Genomic DNA, 18,021 nt, shown 5'->3' with positions numbered 1-18,021 from the left:
TTTTAAAAAATATTTTTTTATCAAATTGACAATCATATATCCACCATAATTTGGTGTAATGTCTTAATTATTCATCTTTATGGCAATATAATGACTAGCTTAACATTAAGCACAGAAATCTTGTTGAAACACAGATTTTAGGATGGGTATGTTTTCTTTAACTGATATACAGTGGTAGAGTTATTGCCTTACAGCGCCAGAGACCCAGGTTCGATCCCGACTACGGGTGCTGTCTGAACAGAATATGTACGTTCTCCCCGGGACCTGCGTGGGTTTTCCCCAGGAGCTCCGGTTTCCCCCCCACACTCCAAAGACGTACTGATTTGTAGGTTAATTGGCTTGATAAAATTGTAAATTGTCCCAAGTATGTGTGGGATAGTGTTAGTGTGCGGGGGTCGCCGGTTGGTGCGGGCTCGATGGGCCAAAGGGCCTGTTTCCGCACTATATCCCCGAAACTAAAGATGCGTATTTTTAAAGCTTAGTGTAACCGAGGAAAGGGGTTCAATGGAAAATGTATTATTCCACTGCGTAACATCTAAAGAAAAGCGAGTTAAAAGTGTGTTGGAGTATTAACAGAATAACATCCAATACTCTGGAAAATCTGCAAGCCCAGCATCACCAATATCCTGAGGGTGTTGGATTAAGGAACGATTTCATTGCTCAATTTCAGTACATATGACAATTAAACACTCTTGACTGGTGAACAGAGTTTTACTGTCAATGAAACATAGCATACTATAGCAAAGTAAACTTCCTAAACTAAACTAAACTTCCTCTTGAAAAAAACATTTACCCCCACCCCTATGGCAGATACATGACTGGAATATCACCAAGTCTAAATCTACTATGAAAGCCCGCAGGGAAAGCAGGTGCATTGAGAACTATGTGTTGGCAAATCTTTCAATATAAATTATCCCAGTTTTGACAATTCATGGTGCAACAGCTAATTATTTCCTGAGATTCTACCAATCACTGTCCAAAGCAATCTTGGCTGTGAGGCACGTGTGGAACAGAAGTTTGGGAAACAAGGAAAGTTGATGAGGAGAGTCTTGTCACTTACATCATCCTGGATGTCTAGATCACAACTTGCTTTCAGTAGAATTCGTACAACATCAATGTGGCCCTTGTAGGCAGCCAGATGCAGCGCGGTACGCCCATGCTGTAAGAAAATGGAACAATGAGAAGAGTTTAATACTTCCTTTTGAACACTCCTTTCTGACCTGAAGACCCTGGCGGCCCAGTGGTGCAGCGGTAGAGTTGCTGCCATACAGCGCTTGTGCCACCGGAGGCCCGGGTTTGATCCTGACTACGGGTGCTGTCTGTACGGGGCTTGTATGTTCTCCCCGTGGGCTTTCTCCGAGATCTTCGTATTCCTCTCACACTCCAAAGAACGTACAGGTTTGTAGGTTACTTGGCTTTATAAATGTAAAATTGTCCATTGTGTATGTAGGATAGTGTTAACATGCAGGGATCACTGGTCAGTGCGGACTCGGTGGGGGGAAAGGCCTGTTTCCATGCTGTTTATAAATTTATCCAATTTATCCAATTTATAAATTGGAGAATTTCAGGATTCATATCAATCCTTAAATCTGTGCTCAAATACAGCCCATCCGTGTACAATCATTCCAGACGTACTTTTATTTTTCACCTGTGTGTTGTCCCTTTGTTTCATTCGATGTACTTTAAAAACCTAATGCAGCATATGGTGGGAGGCAGCACACTCTGTGCCTGTTCCAGATCTCTGAACAAGCTCGTCACTCTGCCCCACTCCTCCACGGCGCCTCATACAATTGTTATGCCAACGTCTCCTTTCAAAAAGATATTTCCGGATTTCCATTGCAAAACCTTCTCGATTCTGCTTACATATAATGGTCCCACAATCTGGACTTTGGCATTTTCACACCTCTGTTGCTCTTGCTCGATGGGAGAGGGGAGAACAGGGAGTACCCAGGATGAGATCATTTTTGATTATGCTGGTGGCCTTGCCGAGGCAGCGTGAAGTGTAGATGGAGTCAATGGAAGGGAGGGTAGTTTGTGTGATGGTCTGAGCTGCGTCCACAATTCTCAACAATTTCTTGTGTTCTTGGATGGAGCAGTTCCCAAACCATGCTGTGATGCATCCCGATAAAATGCTTTCTACGGCCATCTGTAGAAATTGGTAAGATTTGTTGGGGACATGCCGAACTTCACAAATTTTTTAAGGAAGCTGTTTGATATGCCCCTGTCCCACTTAGGAAACCTGAACGGAAACCTCTGGAGATTTTGCGCCCCACCCAAGGTTTCCGTGCGGTTCCCGGAGGTTGCAGGTAGTGGAAGCAGGTAGGGAGACTGACAAAAACCTCCGGGAACCGCACGGAAACCTTGGGTGGGGCGCAAAGTCTCCAGAGGTTTCTGTTCAGGTTTCCTAAGTGGGACAGGGGCATAAGGATGGATTCCTGTGGTATCCGTGGGAGCATGGAGCACAAAATGATTCTTACCACTGAATGATTACCTGTCTGTCTTGAAATATCCCCAGCCTCAGGTTCCGACTCTCCCACCAACCTTCAAGCCTACTTTCATTATCCCTAGGAGTACACATTCAATTCCATTGTCCTTTTCAGTATCCTTCCTCCCTAAACTTTTCAAATGTTTTAGTTTTACCCATTTAAAAAAAAGACACAAAGTGCTGGAGTAACTCTGTGGGTCTGGCTGCATCTCTCAAAAACATGGATAGGTGGCGTTCCGGGTTGGGACCCTTCTTCAGACTGAATGCGTTTCTCCTTCCCAGCCCAACCCCGCTCCTCCCAATCAGTCTGAAGAAGTCTCGACCCGAAACATCCCCATTCCATGTTCTCAAGGCATGCTGCCAGACCTGCTGAGTTACTCCAGCACTGTGCGTCTTTTCTTTGTAAAGCAGCATCTGCAATTCCTTGTTTCTACATTATTTTTAACCCGAATGACTACCTCTCCCATTCTTCCCATTCTGAGTCCCTTTTACCCAAATCACAGCACCAAGCATACCGTTTATGGTGCTCTGTCCAACCCTTCTATTTTCCTGAAATCTCCTGCGAATAACACTCAGACAACTTCCACAGTAGCGGTCTGGTTTGGTCTATTTTGCTTTACAGCAACATAAATAGAGAAGCCTTTGGAACAGCTTCACCCTCTACCAATAGTGTATTCACTGATCTCAAGTTGGGCATGTTACACATTGGGCAGATAGACACAAAACGCTGGAGTAACTCAGTGGGTCAGGCAGCATCACTGGAGAACATGGATAGGTGACATTTCAGGTTGAGACCCTTCATCAGACTGAAGTTACTCCAGCTTTTTGTGTTTATCTTTGGTTTAAACCAATATCTGCAGTTCCTTCCTGCACTTACAAACTGGGACTGATCCAGATTTTTGATGGATAGACCTCACCTCCACTGCCTCTTCTAACAAGCATAAATGGCATCCCATTTTCACAAAGCATTACAAAGGATTCCTAACTATTATTGGGTAAATACTGCACAAAATCAGACCAATGGCACAATAGATCTTTTGTTATTTACGTTCCACGTGATTCACTTTTCACTTTTTTGCATGTATACCCACTAATACCATTACCCCCTCTCAATCCGGTGTTTAATCAGCTCCCCCTTCAATGTTTCTGTAACACGGGCTCATTACTCCTAATGGTAGCGGGCTCCATATTCTAACCACACTCGCCGTTAAGAATTTTCCACCTGAATTGTTCTTTAGGTTTAACACTGACTAATAAATGGGATCATACTTTGAACATGGACTAGTTTAGTTTAGAGCGCGGAAACAGGCCCACCGAGTCTGACCTGACCAGCGATCCCCGCACACTAACACTATCCTACACACACTAGGGACAATTTACGATGATACCAAGCCAAATAACCTACAAACATGTACATCTTTGGAGTGTTGGAGGAAACCAGTGCTTCCCAGAGAAAACCCACACAGGTCAGGTGGAGAACGTACAAACTCCGTACAGACAAGCACCCATAGTCAGGAACGAACCCTGGCCTCTGGCACGGTAAGGCAGCAACTCTACTGCTGCGCCACCAGGCTGTCCATGGCTGTTTGACAGGTTCCAACCAATCCAAAACTTATCATCCAACAAGTCTTTACTCGCTCATTCCTCAGCCTTCACGCTTTGTGAAAGAAGTCCAATCTTTCCCAACAGCCATAATCTCTCAGCTTTAGTTTCATGCTACGGAACAGAATACAGTTTTATTTACAAACCTATCCATGAACTTGTTTCCTTCTATCTTTACATTCTACTCTTCCACCTCAGGCCTCCTCTACACTTTCCCATTCTCTGCTCTTACCTTCAGTGGCAGAATCTTCATTGACCCTGGTCCCAAACACTGGCACAATTATCTAGACTGCTCCACCCTGACCTTCCTTCAAATATATCTTCAAAAACAATCTTGTTGTCCACGTAGCCTGGCACCCCCTCTGGCCCTTGGCGAAACAGGCATTCCACGTAGCCTGGCACCCCCTCTGGCCCTTGGCGATACGGGCATTCCTCACTGTACAACTGACTGGTTTACGGATTTTTCCTAAAATACCATGAGGTTGTGGAAACTGCAGTATGGCAAAGGTTAAGATTGCTGTACAGCACAACGACCTGTACGCATTCCTTGATACAAGGTTCTTTACAACGACCTGTACGCATTCCTTGATACAAGGTTCTTTACAACGACCTGTACGCATTCCTTGATACAAGGTTCTTTATAGTCATCCTGACTGAAAATTAAAGAAAGTATTACATAGCATGTAGTTTTACTTGTATTAATGTTATTGCATTTATATTAGAAAGAATGGATGAAAGAATGGATCGACTAGGCTTATATTCCCTGGAATTTAGAAGGATGAGAGGGTATCTTATAGAAACATAAAATTCTTAAGGGATTGGACAGGCTAGATGCAGGAAAAATGTTCCCGATGTTGGGGGAGTCCAGAACCAGGGGTCACAGTTTAAGAATAAGGGGTAGGCCATTTAGGACTGCGATGACAAAACACTTTTTCACCCAGAGAGTTGTGAATCTGTGGAATTCTCTGCCACAGAAGGCAGTGGAGGCCAATTCACTGGATGTTTTCAAGAGAGAGTTAGATACAGCTCTTAGGGCTAACGGAATCAAGGGATATGGGGAGAAAGCAGGAATGGGGTACTGATTTCGGATGATCATATTGAATGGTGGTGCTGCTCCTACACCTATTTTCTATGTCTCTCTGTTTCTATTAGTGTTTTGAGAACGTATTGTGCGCTCAATTTTAAGGGTGATAATCTGTATAAAAATTGACTACTACGAGTGGAATTTCAGAGTAGTGCAGTAACTGGGACTGTGCTGATCTCCTTGAGCACGAGTAAATAAAGTGTGTCTGGAAACTGAACGCAAGTTGTCAGAGTCCAGTTGATCGGCGATGGCTAGTTACAATATTATAGTTTACCGTTGGAAATACTCCTGATGTACGTGTTTGGATTTTCCTGGACAGAAAATAATGACCTCATAGAAACTAACCAAAGATTTCACATCAAAATCAATGGGAAATGTCCTTTGCAAGTTTCACCTCAATGAAACATTTGTTCAGACATACAATCGTTTTGTAAATGGAAGAATCGGTGTATTGGTAATTTTTGCAGGAAGGAAACTTTGGGATTTTTAATTACAGAATGCCTTCTTAGTTGTTTGTTTAAAATAATCATCATTGCTCCAGCAGTGCGATTTAAATCTCATAATGAGAGCAACCCTGGGCAAGTGTTTTCACTGCTACACATATGTACATGCATTTCCTCTTTGAAATGTCAAAGCAGTTGCAGTCATATTTGCCTCATCAGGAGATTATACGTGTCCTAGCTTCAAGCCAATGCTGTTGCTTTGGTTTGGCAGAATCGGTGCCAAAGACTGCAGGCAGAAATGATGATCATTCAATAGTTTTTGCCAAATGAGGAATTTCCCACCCACCGTGAAAACCCAGACCATTTATTCCTGAACAACAAAGTTAAAAAAGCCCCTGTTACTAACTTTCAAGCAGGGCTGACATCTGTGCAATTACATTCCAGTGTGGTGCTGTGCATGATCATTACTTTCAGCTCTTTAAATGTGGAGCTTTTAAAAAAATTAGCTCCTTTTATTGAGAGGTATTTGACAGACATCAACCAGTCCCTGCAAACCTGTACTGTCCCTGCCTGCTTCAAAGTCTCCACTATTGTTCCTTTACTCAAAAATGCAAGGATTACTGGTCATAATGACTACAGGCCTGTCGCACTGACCTCTGTAGTCATGAACAACAACAACTCCGACCCCCGACGCATGTGGCAAGGCATCCAGGCCATCACGGACTATAGACCCACCAACACCACCCCCACATCCAGCGACGCCTCCTTCCTTGAGGAGCTTAACCACTTCTATGGCCGCTTCGACAGGGACAATCTAGAGACAGCCATCAAGGCTGTGCTACCTGCCGATCACCAACCCCTCACACTCACCCCCTACGACGTATTCGTGGCACTGAGTAGGACTAATGCACGTAAAGCTGCTGGCCCTGACGGCATCCCCGGGCGCGTGCTCAGGGCCTGTGCTGCGCAGCTGACAGACATCTGGACTGACATCTTCAACCTGTCACTTGCCCAAGCAGTTGTCCCCACGTGCCTTAAAACCACCTCCATCGTGCCAGTGCCAAAACACTCCACGGCGGCAAGCCTCAACGACTTCCGCCCAGTTGCACTTACCCCCATCATCACCAAGTGCTTCGAGAGGCTGGTCCTGGCACACCTCAAAAGCTGCCTACCCCCCACACTGGATCCCTATCAGTTTGCCTACCGCAAGAACAGGAGTACGGAGGATGCCATCTTAACGGCACTTCACTCCGCCCTCTCCCACCTCGACAACAGAGACACTTACGTAAGAATGCTGTTCATCGATTACAGCTCAGCATTCAACACCATTATACCATCAAAACTGATCACCAAACTCGGTAACCTGGGCATCGACCCCTCCCTCTGCAACTGGATACTGGACTTTCTAACCAACAGACCCCAGTCTGTTAGGTTAGACAAGCACACCTCTTCAACCCTCACCCTGAACACCGGCGTTCCACAGGGCTGTGTGCTGAGCCCCCTCCTCTACTCCCTCTTCACCTATGACTGCACACCTGTACATGGTACTAACACCATCATCAAGTATGCAGATGATACAACGGTGATTGGCCTCATCAGCAACAACGATGAGTCGGCCTACAGGGAGGAGGTCCAGCACTTAGCAGCATGGTGCGCTGACAACAACCTGGCCCTTAACTCCAAGAAGACCAAGGAGCTCATTGTAGACTTCAGGAAGTCCAGGGGCGGCACACACCCCCATCCACATTAACGGGACGGAGGTGGAACGTGTTTCTAGCTTCAGGTTCCTGGGAGTCAACATCTCCGATGACCTCTCTTGGACCCACAATACCTCAACTCTGATCAAGAAGGCTCACCAGCGTCTCTTCTTCCTGAGGAGACTGAAGAAGGTCCATCTGTCTCCTCAGATCCTGGTGAACTTCTACCGCTGCACCATCGAGAGCATCCTTACCAACTGCATCACAGTATGGTATGGCAACTGCTCTGTCTCCGACCGGAAAGCATTGCAAAGGGTGGTGAAAATTGCCCAACGCATCACCGGTTCCTCGCTCCCCTCCATTGAGTCTGTCCAAAGCAAGCGTTGTCTGCGGAGGGCGCTCAGCATCGCCAAGGACTGCTCTCACCCCAACCATGGACTGTTTACCCTCCTACCATCCGGGAGGCGCTGCAGGTCTCTCCGTTGCCGAACCAGCAGGTCCAGGAACAGCTTCTTCCCGGCGGCTGTCACTCTACTCAACAACGTACCTCGGTGACTGCTAATCACCCCCCCACCCCCCGGACACTTATTATCACTTATTATTATTTATTCAAATCATTTGCTATGTCGCTCTTCCAGGGAGATGCTAAATGCATTTCGTTGTCTCTGTACTGTACACTGACAATGACAATTAAAATTGAATCTGAATCTGAATCTGAATCTGAATGAAGACCCTTGAAAGGTTTGTGCTGGCCAAGCTGAAAAATATCACTAACCCACTGCTGGACCCTCTGCAGTTTGCATAACGGGCCAATAGATCTGTGGATGACACAGTCAACCTGGGCCTGCGCTTCATCATCCAGCACCTAGACTGTCAGGGGACATATGCAAGGATTTTGTTTGTTGATTTTAGCTCTGCATTCAACACCATTGTGCCAGAGTTACTACACTCCAAACTTTCCGAGTTGACTGTGCCTGAACCCCTCCGGCAGTGGATCACCAACTTCCTGACAGACAGGAAGCAGCATGTGAGGCTAGGAAAGCACATCTCGGACCCGCAAACCCGCAGCAAAGGAGCACCACAAGGGTGCGTACTCTCCCCTCTCCTCTACTCTCTCTACACCAATGACTGCACCCCCACTGACTCATCTGTCAAGCTTCTCAAGTTTGCGGACGACACAACCCTGGTTGGACTGATCTAGGTTGGGGAGGAATCTGCCTACAGACAGGAAGTGACACAGCTGGTGTCCTGGTGCCATCGCAACAACCTGGAGCTCAATAGTCTTAAGACAGTGGAATTGATTATAGACTTTAGGAGAGTTCCCCCTCCCCTCATCATCAACAGTCTTTTAAGTTCCTGGGAACCATCATCTCCAAGGACCTTAAATGGGGGGCCACCATCGACTCCACAGTCAAAAAGGCACAACAGAGGATGTACTTCCTGTGGCAGCTGAGGAAGCACAATCTGCCACAGGCATTGATGGTCCAATTCTATACGGCCATCGTAGAGTCTGTCCTCGCCTTCTGGCTCAGCCACCAAGCACGACATCCGGAGGCTGCAGCGAATCGTTCGATCAGCTGAGAAGGTTATTGGCTGCAACCTTCCCTCCATTGACGAACTGTACACTGCAAGGGCCAGGAAGCGAGCGGGTAAGATCATCTCTGACCCCTCTCATCCTGGCCACAAACTCTTTCAATCACTTCCCTCTGGAAGGCGACTCCGGACTGTCAAAGCTGCCACAGCCAGACATAAAAACAGCTTTTTTTCCACGGGTAGTAGCTCTACTCAATAACCAAAAATCTGTAGCCTCCTTTCGCTGAGGTATTTTATTTAATTCACATGATGTTTTATTATTAATGTTTAATGCTTTATGTGTCATTCCTAACTGTTACTGTATGTCATGTTGTCACTTGCAGGCGGAGCACCAAGGCAAATTCCTTGTATGTGAATACTTGGCCAATAAACTTATTCATTCATTCATTCATTCGTTTATTCTGCATTTTTTAAACATTACAAAAAATCATAGAATCTGAGATAAACTTCAGTCTATACTGCGTGGTTGTGGGCAATGGGATTTATGTAGAGTCATAGTGTGGAAACAGGTCCTTCAGTCCAACTCACCCTCAACGACCAACATGTCCCATCTATACTAGTCACACCTGCCTGCATTTGGCCCGTATCCCTCCAAACCTGTCCTATCCATGTACCTGTCCAAATGTTTCTTAAGCGTTGAAATAGTTGTGTATGTGCTGTTTTATGTTCTATCAGTCTTTGCGTGAAGAAGTGTTTCTTAGCGTCCATCCTGAACAGTCAGGCTCCCATTTTATGGTCATGTCATAGAAACATAGAAAATAGGTGCAGGAGTAGGCCATTCGGCCCTTTGAGCCTGCACCGCCATTCAATATGATCATGGCTGATCATCCAACTCAGTATCCTGACCTGCCTTCTCTCCATACCCCCTGATCCCTTTAGCCACAAGGGCCACATCTAACTCCCTCTTAAATATAGCCAATGAACTGGCCTCAACTACCTTCTGTGGCAGAGAATTCCACAGATTCACCACTCTCTGTGTGAAAAATGTCCCCTTGTCGTACGTTCCCCCACTGATGGAAAAGCTCCAACACTTTGTTACAAAATCTTACGAAACCCAGTTAACCTTCTATGTTCGAAGGAATGCAAGCTTAGCTGGAAATATTCAGCAGCTGAGACAGCAATGAAGAGAGGCTGCAGATTTAACATTTCAGGTCAACAACTTTGTTCATGTAATGAATCTTTACTTGGAGCCTAGCTGACACTGAAGCACAAGGAGATAAGTGTTCTGTAGCACGAGAGCGAAAGGAGCATGGGGTGGTCATGCAAAAAGAGCAACATGAAACCTGAACAACAGAGAGAGGAAGTAAACAGACACCATTACTAATAGCAGAGAGTTTGTCCCAGCAAGTCTGGCACCAGGTAACTTTTCATTTTGTTTTTGGTTACAATTCTATCAACAACAAACTTATAAGGTCCTTTGCTAATTTGATTGCCATTTGACCTCCCATTTACTGTACCCTAACAAACATATAAAACAGAAATGTACAGCACGGTAACAGACCCGAACACCCACAATGTCTATGCCGAACATGATGCCAAACCAAACTTTTATCTATCTGCCTGCACAAACCTGACTTTGGAATACCGTGGAGAACAGGAAGACAGACGCCTCACAGACCTAGATTTTGCCGATGACATTACACTACTAGCAGAGTCGAGACACGCCCTTCAAGCGATGACAACCTCTCTGGAGGAGAATACATCAAAGGTTGGATTAAAGATCAGCTGCCAGAAGACTAAGACCATGCAGACTGGAGACCAGCAGCCAATAGACCAACTGATAATCAATGGAGAACCTGTGGAAAACGCCACAAGATTCACCTATCTTGGCAGCATGTCCACAGCAGATGGATAGAGGTCGACATCAACTCTCGAATTGGTAAAGCTGCAACAGTCTTCAGAAGAATACAGCCAATATGGTCTAGATATCCAAGATGCTAAAAGTCAAGCTCTTCCAGTCCGTAGTCCTCCCTACAGCCCTCTATGCCAGTGAGACATGGAAAATCAATGTGAAGATGAAAAATAAATTGGATGCATTCCAACACGTTGCTTGAGGAAGATCCTGAGGACTAGCTACAGAGACCACATCACAAACGAGGAGATCTACCGTGAAACTGCAACAAAGCCTCTCAGCCAGGACATAGAGGTACGCAGGATGAAATTTGCAGGACATGTACTCAGAATGTCACCTAAGATAGCAATGACATGGCAACCTGACGGAAGAAGGAAAAGAGGCCGACCAAAACTCACATGGAGGCGAACATTCCAGAAGGATTTGGAAGCCTGGGACACAAGCCTATCGAGGGTGGAAGACGTCGCACATAACGGAACAGAATGGCTAACGCTTGCTGCCCGATGCACTCAACAGTGTGGGAGGAACTAAGTCTAAAGTAAGCCTGCACATAATCCATATACCATTCCCTGTACATCAAGGTGCCTATCCAAAAACCTCTTAAACGCCACTGTTGTATTGGCCACCACCATCACGTCTTGGAATGTGTTTCAGGCAGACAACACTGTGTGTGTATAAAAACCACTGATTACAGAAGGGCGGCACGGTGGTGCAGCGGTACAGCTACTGCCTTACAGCGCCTGAGACCCAGGTTCGATCCTGACTATGGGTGCTTGTCTGTACGGAGTTTGTATGTTCTCCCCTTGACCTGCGTGGGTTTTCTCTGAGATCTTCGGTTTCCTCCCACACTCCAAAGATGTACAGGTTGGTAAGTTTATTGGTTTGATTTATTTTGTTTTTAATTGTGCCCTGTGTGTGTGTGTGTGTGTGCGTGTGTGCGGTAGTGTTAATGCGCAGTGATCACTGGTCGATGGGCCGAATGGCCTGTTTCTGCGTTGTATCTCTAAACTAAAACTAAACTAACAATGGGAATTTAATGTAGACAAAAGTGCTGGAGAAACTCAGCGGGTGCGGCAGCATCTATGGAGCGAAGGAAATAGACATAGTTTCGGGCCAAAACCCTTCTTCAGACTGATGTAGAGTGGGAGGGGGGGGGGGGGACGGGAAGAAGAAAGGAAGAGGAGGAGCCAGAGGGTTGAGGGAGAGCTGAGAAGGGGAGGAGACAGCAAGGGCTACCGGAAATTGGAGAAGTCAATGTTCAAGCCGCTGGGGTGCAGACTGCCCAAGCGGAATACGAGGTGCTGCTCCTCCAATTTCGTGTGGTCCTCACTCTGGCCATGGAGGAGGCCCAGGACAGAAAGGTCGGATTCGGAATGGGAGGGGGAGTTGAAGTGCTGAGCCACCGGGAGATCAGGTTTAACACTAGCACAGCCTGGACATATGGACAAACTCCCATAACTATAACTAAATTCAAACGAGAACCATTCTTGGGAAAAAATACCAGATTACATGCTGCCTCTCTGCAGTAATCACACACCATCGTCTCTGAAGGACACAGGCTGCCAGTTTCACAGTCAGAGGCCACTTAAGAGAGTTGTTTTAGAAATTGAGATGCAATCACCTCTATTGATACATTCATCCATACTCTTTAAGCAATGTCACATCCACTGGGACACCATGCCCATCTAAAGCAGCCACTCAGTGTGGGATGTCCTGATTCTGTACCGTAGTTACTGGGCAGTGGAAGGAAATAAATGTTCATATTATTTGACCCTTTTCAACACCATCCATTACAATACTTTAGAGCTTCAGTTACCCTATTGAATGATGTTGTATATTTTTCCGACTTTTGGACAAAATCTACTCATGGACATCTGTAAAAACAGAATCCATTTGTGATCTGCAGAAAGCCTGCGTAGAGTTGAAGATTACAAGGATAAGGAGCCAGGAGTGTTTTATTGTCATATGTCCCAAACAGAAAAATGAAATTTTCACTTGCAGCAGCACAACAGAATATGTAAACATAGTGTGCAGGAAGGATGCTGGCTTAAACCGAACACAGACACAAAAAGCTGGAGTAACTCAGTGGGTCAGACAGCATCTCTGCAAAAAAGGAATAGGTGATGTTTCGTGTCGAGACCCTTCTTCAGACCGAGAGTCAGGGAAGAGGGAAAGGAGAGATGTAGACGATGATGTAGAGAGATATAGAACAATGAATTAAAGATTTGCAAAAAAGTAACGAAGATAACGGGAACAGGCCATTGTTAGCTGTGTGTCAGGTGAGAATGAGTTACAATGAGACTCAACAAGACGACTTTGAAGCTGGTGCTACTTGGGTGGTGGAAGGATGGAGAGAGGGGGGATGCAAGGTTTACTTGAAGTTAGAGAAATCAATATTCATACCACTGGGTTTAGTTTAGTTTAGTTTAGAGATACAGCGCGGAAACAGGCCCTTCGGCCCACCGGGTCCGCGCCGACCAGTGATCCCCACACATTAACACTATCCTACACCCACGAGGGATAATTTTTACATTTACCAAGCCAATTAACTTACAAACCTGCACGTCTTTGGAGTGTGGGAGGAAACCGAAGATCTCAGAGAAAACCCACGCAGGTCACGGGGAGAATGTACAAACTCCATACAGACAGCATCCGTAGTCGGGATCAAATCCGGGTCTCCGGTGCTGCATTCGCTGTAAGGCAGCAACTCTACCGCTGCGCCACTATGATCACCCTATTGGGTGTAAGGTTGTAGGGTGCCCAAGCGAAATATGAGATTCCATTCCTCCAATTTGCATTTGGCCTCACTCTGACAATGGAGGGGGCCCAGGACAGAAAGGTCACTTTGGGAATGGGAAGGGGAACTAAAGTGTTGAGCAACCGGGTGATCATGAGGTTCAGGCGGACTGAGTGAAGGTGTTCAGTGAAACGATCGCCCAGTCTACACTTGGTCTCGCCGATGTATAAGAGTTCACACCTTGAACAATGGATACGGTAGATGAGGTTGGAGGTGGTGCAAGTGAACCTGCGCCTAACCTGGAAGGACTGTCGGGGTCCTTGAACAGAATCGAGGGAGGAGGTAGAGGGACAGATGTTGCACCTACTGTGGTTGCAGGGAATGGTACCTGGGGAGGGGATGGTTTGGGTGGGAAGGGTTGAGTTAACCAGGGAGTTGCAGAGGGAACAATCTCTGTGAAAGGTGGAGAGGGGTGGAGATGGGAAGATGTGACTAGTGGTGGGATCCCGTTGGAGGTGGCAAAAATGTCGGCGGATTATGTGTTGTATGCGACGGCTGATGGGGTGAAAGGTGAGGACAAGGGAGACTCTGTTCCTGTTACAACAAGGCGGAGGGGGAGCAAGGGTGGAGCTGTGGGGTACTGAGGAGACACGTGTGAACGCCTACTGTTCCCTCCGCAACTCCATCGTCAGCTCAACCCTTAGAAGAACAAATACGGCAGGAGCTTGGCGGCAGCAGCAAGACTAATAGAGTTGACATAGTAGGGGAATTCAACTTTCCTAATGTAGACTGCAATTGTCATAGTGCCAAGGGATTAGACAGAGAGGAATTTGCAAATGTGTTCAGGAAAATGTCCTCAGGCAATATGTTGAGGGCCATAAAGGGAGAGGGCAGAGCTTGATCTACTCTTAGGAAATTGGAAAGGACAAGTGTCTGAAGTATTTGTGGGCAAGCCTTTTGGGATCAGCGAGCACAGTTCTATTAGCCATGGATAAAGACAGGCGGACACTCAAGTATAAAATTCTGAATTTGGACAAGGCCAACTTTGATGATATTAGATAGAAACTTGCTAAAATTGATTGGACTAGGTTGTTTGCAGGCAAAGGAACACCCGGAAAGTGGGATGTTTAAAAAAATATATGATGACAAGAAATCAGGGCATGCATGTCCTGATTACAATGAAGGGCAGTGCAGGTACGAAAAAGGAAGCTTAAATGACGAGAGAAATTAATGGCTTGGTCAGGAAAAAGAAGGATTCATGTGGTATTGGCAGATGGGATCAGGTGTACCTCTAGAGGAGATTTGCAAACTTAGGAACATACTTAAGAAGGAAATCAGGAGGTCAAAAAGGGGGCAGAGACTTTAAGTACATTAAGGAAATGAGGGTAATTAGAGAGAGAATAGGGCCCCTCAGAAACCAAAGTGATCATGTCTATGTAGAGCTGCTGGAGATGGAGAAGATCTTCAATGAGTATTTCTCCTTTCTTTTTATCAATGGAGAAAGACATGAAGGCTGGAGAACTTGGGACAGTTAATAGAGATGTCTTGAGGATCACCAATATTATGGTTGAGGGGCTGCTAGCGTATGAAAGTAGATAAATCTCCTGGGCCTGATCAGATACATCAGAGGACATTGTGGGAAAACAGAGAAGACATTGCAAGAGCCCTGGCTGAGATATAAGAATCATCATTAGACATGAGTGAGGTGCCAGGAGGGTGGTAATTTTGTGCCTCTATTTAAGATGGGTTTCAAGGAAAAGCCTGGGAACTATAAACCAGTGACCCTACCATCTGTGTTCGGCAAGGTACTACAAAGGATTCTGAATAAGATATATATGTATTTGGATAAAGAGAGTCAAGTCAAGAGTGTTTTATTGTCATGTGTCCCAGATAGAACAATGAAATTCTTACGGCACAACAGAATACGTAAACGTAGTACACTGTAAACAATATGATAAACGAGAGAGAAAAAACAAGTTTGGTGCGTACACATAATCACAAGTACACACACACACATATATGCACACATATACATACACACACACATACTCAAAAAACAAACATTAGTAGTGCAATAATAATAATAATAATAATAATAGTCTATTGTAGTTCAGAGCTTATTTGAGGTTGTAGTGTTTAATAGCCTGATGGCTGTGGGGAAGAAGCTGTTCCTGAACCTGGACGTTAGCGTTTTCAGGCTCCTGTACCTTCTTCCCGATGGCAGTGGTGAAACGAGTGTGTGGCCAGGACAGTGAGGGTCTCTGATGATGCTGGCTGCCTTTTTGAGGCAGCGCCTTGGATAAATTGTAAACAGGGGCTGATTAGGGATAATCAGCATAATTTTATGCATGGGAGGTCATGTCTTATGAATCTGATTGAGCTTTTTGAAGAAGTAACTAAAAAGAAAGCCACAGGCATTGTCCAAATGGACTTCAGCAATGCATTTAATAAGATCCCGTATGGGATCCAGGGAGAGCTAGTTGACTGGATAGAGAATTGACTTCATGGAAGGAAGCAGAAGGTGACGGTGGAAGGTTGTTTTTTGGACTGGAGGCTTGTAACTAGTGGTGTGCCTCGGGGATCAGTGCTGGGCCCATTGCTGTTTGTAGTCAACAATTTGGATGGGAATGTAGAAGGCATGATAAGCAAGGTTGTAGATGACACTAAAGTGGGCGATATCATAGATAGCAAAGATGATTATCAACAATTACTGAAGAATCCTAATCAGCTGAGCAAGTGTTTAATGGAGTTTAATGCAGATAGGTTTGGAGGGTTATGGACCAAGTGCAGGCAGGTGGGACTAGTGTAGCTGGGAGATGTTGGCGGTGTGGGCAAGTTGGGCCGAAGGGTCTGCTTCCACACTGTATCACTCTTAGACTCTAAGTACGAGGTATTGCATTTTGGGAAGTCAAAGCAGGGCAGGACCTTCAAAGTGAATGACAGGGCTCTAGGGAGTGTAGTAGACCAGAGGTATCTAAGGGTGCAAGTACATAGGTCCCTGAAAGTGGCATCACAGGTAGATAGGGTGGTCAAGATGCTTTCGGCACAGCAAACAAACGGCATCTTGGACAGGTGCGTTGGCCCAACGGGCCTGTTTCTGTGCTGTATGATACTATGACTCTGGAAATAGGGGTGGGAGATTGCAATCTTCACGTGTTCCTAGTGTGTGTAAGGTAGTGTTAAAGTGCGGGGATTGCTGGTCGGTGCAGACTCGGTGGGCCGATGGGCCTGTTTCCGCACTGTATCTCTAAACTAAAGTAAACTCTTGGAATTAACCAGGCACCAACAAGCATGCAGGGATAGATGGGCTTGATGCGAGTTAAGGCAAGCAGCAGACAACTGTTTATTCATCTTGTTATTCTGACATGTATAAATAATATTTAACTCGGAATTTAATGGGCATGTTGGCATTGGACGTTAGCGGTTACAGCTCCTCACGGGAGCCCAGTGTGTACAATTTGCGTTGATTCTCTGGTCAAGACATACCTCCATCAACTCTGGGAACACATTGTTATTATATAAAATAACGAGCCAAAATAATTGGTGGGTCTACACTTACAGAATGAATTGCTATCCAGGGGACCACATCAGTGTATCTTGAAACAGCAATGGGGATTCTGCTCTGGAGCATATGGAAAAAGGCTGTGACAACACCAGTGAACAGAAACGCTTTCATAAGTACTTGGACACAAGCCACTGTTCTGATTCAGGTATTCAATTAAAAGAACCTCTGGTGTCCAAGCAACACAGAAAAGTCTTGAATGAATTCAATTTTTTTTACAAAGCATTCAAGGCTTCCACTGTTTTAGACTGAGCCCTGATATTCATCAGAGCTACAAGAGCAAATGCAGCCCACACTGAACCGGCGTCTCATAGCTGCAACTGCACTAAGACTTCCCTCCCTTTACGGATTCAATGGCCCTTCTGCCTAATGCGGTGTTGCATTTAGCATGTATTTTTATTCCATTTGATCATGTTGTTTTAACGAAGATTACCATACTTTGGTTAGGAGTGGCTAGAATTCTGGTCTCTGCATGTTGCAGTCTTAGAACTATGTAACACGGAAACAGGCCCTTCAGCCCAACTCATCCATGGTGACCAATTTGCCTAACTGAGCCAATCCCTCCTATCCAAGCGTCTTTTAAACAACATAATTGTACCTGCTTTGATAACTTCTTCGGGCAACTCATTCCATCTACTCACCATTCTCAGTTCACAGTGTGCCCCTCAAGTCCCTTTCAAGTCTTACCCCTCTCACCTTAAACCTATGCTATATGCTTGTACACTCCTCTACCCTGAGGAAAAGATGGTGGCTATTCTGTACCCTTATTACCGATCTATCTATACCCTTGTTAAATCACTCCTCAGCCTCCCATTCTTTAGGGAAAAAAGTCCCCGCCAAAAGGAGGTAGGTTCGATTTTATCATTTAAAAATAAATTGGATAGGTATATGGAAGGGAAAGGAATGGAGGGTTATGGTCTGAGTGCAGGTAGATGGGATTAGGGGAAAATAAGTGTTCGGCACAGA

General features: G+C 45.5%; 1 protein-coding gene across 5 annotated transcripts in view; it reads right to left on the bottom strand.

The window, feature by feature from the left end:
• ankrd6 (ankyrin repeat domain 6) overlaps positions 1-18,021 on the bottom strand; it is a 113,215-nt gene that overhangs the window by 28,462 nt on the left and 66,732 nt on the right. For all 5 annotated transcript variants that reach the window (XM_033020860.1, XM_033020865.1, XM_033020864.1 and 2 more), the window contains one exon: positions 1,061-1,159. In XM_033020860.1, the coding sequence (XP_032876751.1) occupies positions 1,061-1,159 (99 nt within the window). The remainder of the gene's footprint in view (positions 1-1,060; positions 1,160-18,021) is intronic.

The sequence above is a fragment of the Amblyraja radiata genome, chromosome 5 (assembly GCF_010909765.2).
Source record: "Amblyraja radiata isolate CabotCenter1 chromosome 5, sAmbRad1.1.pri, whole genome shotgun sequence".
Lineage (NCBI taxonomy): Eukaryota > Metazoa > Chordata > Chondrichthyes > Rajiformes > Rajidae > Amblyraja > Amblyraja radiata.
This window is presented reverse-complemented; position numbering and strand designations above follow the sequence as displayed.